At 43.3% G+C, this 7,244-nt stretch overlaps 2 protein-coding genes across 2 annotated transcripts; both read right to left on the reverse strand.

Moving 5' to 3' along the window:
• Window positions 1–296: 296 nt before the first annotated feature.
• On the reverse strand, window positions 297–2,438 carry BYT42DRAFT_579218 (beta-trefoil DNA-binding domain-containing protein). Its single transcript, XM_051569367.1, has 2 exons — window positions 2,044–2,438; window positions 297–1,960 (listed from the first exon to the last, which is right to left on the reverse strand). The coding sequence occupies exons 1-2, from the start codon at window positions 2,075–2,077 to the stop codon at window positions 390–392; spliced, it is 1,605 nt and encodes a 534-aa protein (XP_051421228.1). The 5' UTR covers window positions 2,078–2,438; the 3' UTR covers window positions 297–389.
• Window positions 2,439–3,307: 869 nt separating this feature from the next.
• On the reverse strand, window positions 3,308–7,031 carry BYT42DRAFT_606904 (Sec7 domain-containing protein; the record flags this gene model as incomplete). Its single annotated transcript, XM_051571163.1, has 12 exons — window positions 3,308–3,499; window positions 3,572–3,949; window positions 4,004–4,120; window positions 4,231–4,365; window positions 4,429–4,637; window positions 4,724–4,839; window positions 4,909–4,989; window positions 5,074–5,585; window positions 5,727–5,762; window positions 5,895–5,938; window positions 6,584–6,596; window positions 7,011–7,031. The coding sequence occupies 12 exons, from the start codon at window positions 7,029–7,031 to the stop codon at window positions 3,308–3,310; spliced, it is 1,854 nt and encodes a 617-aa protein (XP_051421229.1).
• Window positions 7,032–7,244: the final 213 nt, after the last annotated feature.

The following is a 7,244-nucleotide window of genomic DNA, read 5'->3' on the forward strand; positions in this document are numbered from 1 at the left end:
TGTGGTCATCGGTTCCGTTTATGGCATGAGGGACGAAATAGTAAAAGATTGGGACGGGTTATGAATTTTTCGAGGAAAAGGCACTGTGTTCTTGTGCGAGGAGGGAGCGGAATCCGCGCAGTTGTTTTTTTGTTTGGAAGTACAGACGGAGTTTTAGCGAGGTGGAGTTGTCAATGTCATTGAATGCCAGCCAATCATATGAAATGTTTGCATTATGATTCATGTCTCACAACCAATCCGCTGTCGGCATGACGGCAGGACAAAAAAAAAATCAGACGAAAAAAAAAAGCTTATCATATTACTCCATATGGCAATCTTTGGAGAAAAGGGTAGATGTGAGAGACAATATATTTCTTATTTACAAAAGGGCATATACAAAAAAGAAAAAGTTAAGAGCTCATCGTGGCCGCAACGACATGCCAACGACCGGCATCATCAACAATGTCACACGCTAGTGCTTTTCCAGAATGGTAGGCTATTCCGTCGTGGCGTACAAGCAACAATGGCAGTTCCAGATACCTTGAGCCGTCGGGTTGCGTGGTTAACAAGTTATGATTAGCGACCAGTAGATCGTGGGTATTTGGCAGTTCCACAAACAGATCTTGATGAGGGTCATTTTCGGGCTCGGTCACCTTTAGCGGACCGTGGGCTCCCAGCCAAAATTCAAGTAATCGCGAGGTGCTGCTGGAGATGGACTGCATTAAATGCTGGCCTTGAATACGGAGTGAATGACTGGAGGAGATGTACTGTACGGAAGTGAGAAAGGGAAACGGCATGAGTGATCGTGGTGGAGAAGGCGGTGGGGAAGGCTGAGATAACGGCTGCCAGGTGGACGAGGAGGACGAGGAAGGTGACAGGCTGGGTGGAGCGGGGCAAGACGGTGACCATGACGATGCCTCTACCACATCAGGCTCGGCATAGGTGTATTCGAATCTGGACACGCCAACAATTGTCCAGCATAAGAAATCGTCTACAGCCTCTTTGCCATCGGCAAGACATCGTGAGCGGAAAAAATCCAACCAAATAGTGGCACTGTGAGCGTAGTTGTTATTGGCGTCGTCGACGACATCGCCTTGGCAAGAAGGCGACACTCGGTCGCAACTGAGATACATGGGCTCCTTGCCTACGGAAGAAGACAACTGAAGAGCGACTTTTTGCATCTGATTCATCGGTGCAAACGAGCAGCTTGCGATGTGGCCCTTTTCTACTTTGCGCAGAATGAGCGGCGGGGAGGTGACGCCGGTATTCACGTCTTCCAAAATAATCTCGGTGCCGTACGTAATATGCGCAGGTGTCTGAGATGGCGGGGCATACGATCTGATCATACGACCGTGGTTGTGATTTTGCGGTTGCTGCAAGACAAGGATTTTGAAGGCGGACCATGACGACGCTTTCCCACATAAACGTCCCTTTTCTGAGGTCATGTATTTGGTTCGTACGGTTTGCGAGTTGATGCGGTTATAGAGCGCGACCATGGAATTGGCCAAAAAGCAAGTGGAAATGTTGCGTGCTTTGGCCGTCTTTTTTGATGGTTTGGAAATGAGAGAAATCGGCATAGACAGAAAGGTAGCGTAAGGTTTGGTTCCCGGAGAGGGCGACGAGGGATGCGAAGCGTTGGTGGCGTTATTGTTGCTGTTGTTGTGGACATTGGGACGCAAGTCGACCTTTAGGTAGAATTGCTTGGACTTGGTCACCCCGGAAGCATGCAGGTATTTGAAACTTCCTTGCATGTGTTCATCCAGCAGCGTGTGTTGCTCTGTCGGTTTCTCATTGGCCCCGTCACAAATCACTGACATGGAAACGAGCGGTTGGTCATGGAAATCACCCTTGATCGAGACGATGGGGGGTGGACATAAGAATCGTTTTTCTGAACCATATGATTTCTGTGCCACGACAGCGTGAAGACAACTTATAGTATTAGTACGACGTGTCATGGGAGGCGAAGCAGGCAATGTGGAAGCTGAGCAAGATGGGAATGTGTGTTGAGAAGGAGGCAAACAAATTTTTTTGGATTGTGGTTCACTTTCACCACGGTCCAAATACCGCTTCCTGGAAGATTCAAGTACGGCGGTATCATCTTTGGTAGCGGGTGGAAGAACGGTCATGGAAGAGATAGAGGAAGAGGAAGAAGAATGGTCTGTAGGCAACGAATGATGTCGTTGGCGGTGTGGTCCACCATTGGAATCCAAAATAGATTCAATAGACATTGTTTGGTGTGTAGAAGGTGACTGATCGGATGTTGGGACTTGACGTACGTTGTTGATGACTTTGAGCAAATATTCCATTGGCGTCATTTCAATGAATTGGAATTTTTTACTGGAACCAAATGCTGGACCAGATATAATCTGGGATTGCGGTGGATTCATATTTGACGGATTTATAATGAATAGTAAGGGGAAAAAAAAAAAGAACAGATAGGGGTGAGCGGAAGTTTTATACAGAAAAAAATAAAACAAGGAGATAAGATGGTGATGAATCTTATCACGTGGAATTTTTCCCACCCATCCTTCCCAGAAGTAGAATGGATGTGCAAAGCCAAGTAGATTCTTGTTCATTGATCCCGTTTTGGTTGAACGCTATTTTTTTTTCACCTGGGTATAACTATACTCGGTCTTTTGGTCGCTCTTACTAGAAAAGAAAAAAATAAATGAAATAAAGAGCCGATCATTAAGAATAATCAGACTCCATCTGTACCGTCCCGTATTAATCGAATAGATTCAAAAAAGTGCAAGCCATCACGCATGATAATGTTTTGGCATAAAAAGATCGTACCTCCTCATTTTCTATCATGATTTTGCACATGTTATGACAGAATTACTAGTCAAATCCATCTTTTTTTTGCATATGACTTGTGCAATCGATGCTTCCACAGATATTTGCTGCAACATAAGAGGCTACCCAAACATGGTAATGATAAGTTGAACCAATCTTATTCGCTTTGCTGAAATAAGCGTGACGTGCACTGGCGCTATGTTTGGTTTGCCTTTTTGTGTTCATCAGGATCACGCTCTCTCTCAACCGCTCCCCATTACCATTTTAGGAAGCGTGGGAACTCAAGCTGATTGTCCCAGTTCAACAACTTTAAAAAAAAGATTATGTATGGTTTGTATTTCCCATTTTCTCCAAGCTCCCTTGATTCGTAAACCGCGGCTGTTCACCACTTCCCTCCGACATTATTTTGCTCTAAAAAGGAAAATAAACTGACGATCTATTTTTTTTTCTTTCAAATTTTTACAGTGAACACCCAGTTTTATTAAATTTTTTTGTCGGGCCTTTTTTTTTTTTTTTTTTTTTTTTTTTTTTTTTTTCAAGAGAGATGGCTCAGCTGAAGTTCAGCATTGATTTCCTCAAAAAGGCTGTCCCCCAAGCCAATGTCCAGCAGGCTCGGCGGTTCACTGCGTTGCTTCCCCTGTTCTAGTGCGAGATCGTAACATGTGTATTTTTGCATCTCCTGACTTAAATAATCTTGCTTGGCTTGCCAATTGGTGAGCTTTCGAGTCTAAGGCGACGAAGTTAATACAGGAATGATTCTTCATCGTTGTCAATTTTTTTTGTAAAGCTGTATTCATACCAAAACTGTCCGCAATTCCTGATGTTGTTCGTATTCCTCTTGCAAGTGTTTCAAATGATTGCGTATTGCCTCGTGCTGGTCGGCCGTATTAAGAAAACTTCGCACGTTGGGTGCAGGAGCCGCAGGCACCGTCCATGTATCCAAGCCATGACTTGGCTGTTGGTAATCTGTGTGTTTGATCCCTACCGGCAATGGTACCTTGGTATCACGCGCAGCCCAATAATTACATTGATGCATCCAGCGATCTCGGTCGTCTGATGTTGCGCATGCGAACAAGTACGTCTTTGAAGGAATGGTGTGAAGAACAAATGAACAATCGTCGATTGCAACGGCGGCAGCCAATGCATGACCCAAATGGATCGGTGATATTCGCTTTGTCTAAAACACCCATAAGTTTTTTTGACAACGATGAAACCAACAAAATCAACTTACTTGCGCATGCAGACGGAGGTATCCGTGATCAAGTGTAGCAAAGCATTCGTGCCAAAGATGTTCGGATGATTCCTTCCATATCAAATAACCTTCGAAGCATTTACTGCTCTTTTCTGGCTGTTGGAGAAATTGGGGGATGCAACATTCATGCACAAGACCGAGTAAGTATGCCTGGGTTACGGACTCATGTGATGTGATGGTGAGGGGCCCTATTTTTTTTCCCATACCTCAAAGACGGCACTATTTTCTTGTTTGCGTTGCTTTAAAGATCCCATGCGCTGCAGGATCGTTGGTTTGGTTTTTATAGCATGGTGAACATTGGCCTGCAATACACCACGTTGCTTTATAGAGCTGTAAATATCCTGTAAAAAACTTGACAGTGAGTCGATCAAGAATACCACGGGGTGTGATTTCCGGTTTTTTACCTTTAAACACTGTTCCATATGATTTTGCCATTGTGCCAGACTGAGCGGTAATGGAGTGGTGGCTCTGGCGGAATTTAAATGATCCAGTACGGTGCGCATGGTATTTTGACAGAATTCTGATCGTGTCATCCGAATGTGACCCGATCCATGAACGATATGCAAGTCGGTGTTTAGCAACATCATTGAATAAGTCACTGCATAAACAATATCTAAACAAAAAAATAAAAAAGGCCGTCGGTTTGAACAATGCACTGCATGCCTTTTTTTTGACTTGTGTCCATTCTCCCCTTTTTACCTGCATTGCCAAAAAGAGAGTGATGGTTACACTCCCAGTACCGACGTGCAAATGATTCGAGAATACGATCGATTTCCTGCGCTTCGGCTTTGAAATACAACTTGTCACAGAGCTTTCTGTATTGGAGGAGATTTTCTCAATTCAACACCATGGAAATGAACATCCAAACATGCTGAACCACTTACCTAAACGCATCATCGAGAGACATATGGGTAAAATCGAATTTTTCTAAATAAAGCTGCAGCACATTGTGGCAAAAAGGATCGCTAGATTTGACGTGTGCCGGTTAATACTGATGAACCATATGTCATGTTTCATTACGCGAAGGAAACGTCAAAAAATTAACGTACAAGCGTCCAAGATAAGCAGCAATTTTTTCCAGTTTGATGGTTGTTTCGTCTTCGGACCACAGTTTATCAGCCATCGCTTGAGCCTCTTGTTGCGACGACTGTTTCATTAACTCCTCCACGTGACCAAAGATCGCATTTTTATCCCATAGACTGAGCCGAGTGGAGAACAGATTGCCCAAGACTGATTGGCGTTTCCATTCAAGCAGTGATTTAACTTCATCATCCGGGGACAATGAGCTAAGACTGCTTCGGCTGCTGCAGTAGGTGAGTTCGTCTTCGGCGGTGGTGAAGGTATCGGTGGTGCTATGGCTACTGCTGCTGGTGGGACGGTCGCTGGTCGGAGTTGAAAGACAAGGGGTGGGCGCTGAGGATGTATTGGTTGAACTCAGACTGGACGAGCGCACGGGCGGAAGGATTCGTGCCACTGACAGACCCGAGACATTCATCTCTTTAGGGTTCAACGTTACATTGGTCGAAGTGAAAGATACTGTGGCTGATATCGATGAAGGAGACTAATCCAGCTGTTACTATTTTTTTCCGTTTTCCAGAATCGTGTTCTTTAACCTTTTTCTCTCTTGTCCACCCTGGTTTTTTCCTTTCGTATATAATTTTCTCTCAATTCCAAAAAAAAAAGGAAAAAGAGATTTACTTACCGAAGCTATTTCTTCTGACCACCATTTTTCACCAAGCTATTTTTTTTATTGTTCAAGAGTTAAAACATCGTACTGGAGTTCATCCATTTCCATTCATCGCAAAAGAAAAAAAAAAGGGAGACAGAGATAAAGCGACTGAAGTGTCGATCTGCCAATATAAGATCGTACCTGTTCTTCTTCATTATCAAAAAGATCGGGTGTAGATCGCGATCCTAGTAGAGGTGGTAATCCAATGGGTAAAGGTACTTTGGTATCCCCTTGTCGAGCTCGCCGGTGAGCGAGAGAATAACTTCGTTTGGGAGGATTCAGCATCATCGTAGCAAAAAGAAGGTATGTACAAAATAGATATGTATATGAAAACAAAAACAAAAAAAAGATGCGAAAGAAAAGTTAATAAGATGAATAGGGAATAGAAGTAAAGGTCTCGAAGATTAACTGGAGAGTTAATTAAAACTTTCCAACGTACACATATGGAGCATGGATCGGAGCTTCACCAACGATCGTTTCACGTGGGCAGCAACTCATTTGAAGCCTCATCCATCGTCGTACTCCATTCACTTTTTCAATGGAACTAGGTATTGATTATGTCGCCCTATAGTATTTCGATTACCTAGGTCTAGTTCTTTTTTAATACTACACTCAGTGCTGCTTTGCCTTTGCCCGGCACTGGAATTATTGTGAATCTGAGTAAAACGAATGGCTTGAAATTTTGTGTGACCCATTGTGCGACAAACACGGAGAGACTAACCCGCTTTTGCTGTTGAGCTTCAAACGGATTGATTTTATGATAATCAACAATAACCTGCCCAAGCTTAATTAAATCAGCAGAATCCACCCGCTTTCAGTAATAAACTTACTCTGTGCTCTCAGCTAAGGTTCTGTGCAAGTCAGCATTATGTTTCTGGACTATCCAGATCCGGTAATGGATTGCTGATATCGCAATATCCACTTGTTAGAAAACAAGTTTCAAGCAATCTGTGTGGGCCAAACCGATTATTTGCAAATGGGGCAATCGTGCTGAAGATGGCGGTATATTCAGACAGCATGCTGGTTTTGCCAAGATTTCTAGAATATCGGATCATGTTCATGTGATCACAGCCAGCTTGGACCGTATGACAAAAGGAACAAGTCTTCTTTAAAACACCCTTCACTAACTTATTCGATATAAGTATGACCATTCATCAATGCCGCATAATGCATTTACCGTACTAAAATCCATACAGAACGGCAATATGAAAAATTGAACGACGCAAATACGACCAGCATCATATTGGTTGTGCTAACCAAATTGTTCAACACAACCATTTTCGTTTGGCTTGCTGGCCCGAGAGTTTTCCTATGGGACGGCAGAGCAGTAACTATAGATCAGGCTATCAATAGCTACCTTACGTGGCAAGGTATTTTTTTGGTCGTTCACTCATCTTTAAAATAACTTATATATACAAACGAGGGATCAAGTAATCTTTCGTTATCCCGGCTGAGGCAAATGGATTTGATATCAGCATTCATATTTGAAAA

This window comes from Radiomyces spectabilis (genome assembly GCF_025331425.1).
Source record: "Radiomyces spectabilis strain NRRL 2753 chromosome Unknown BYT42scaffold_10, whole genome shotgun sequence".
NCBI classification, from domain to species: domain Eukaryota; kingdom Fungi; phylum Mucoromycota; class Mucoromycetes; order Mucorales; family Radiomycetaceae; genus Radiomyces; species Radiomyces spectabilis.

Bases quoted from the DNA above. Each gene is read 5' to 3' on its own strand.
- BYT42DRAFT_579218 (XM_051569367.1), bottom strand. From the start codon at position 2,077: ATGATACCGCCGTACTTGAATCTTCCAGGAAGCG. The intron at 1,961-2,043 runs GTATTTGGACCG...CATCTTGCTCAG, and splicing joins CTTGAATCTTCCAGGAAGCG to CTTCCACATTGCCTGCTTCG.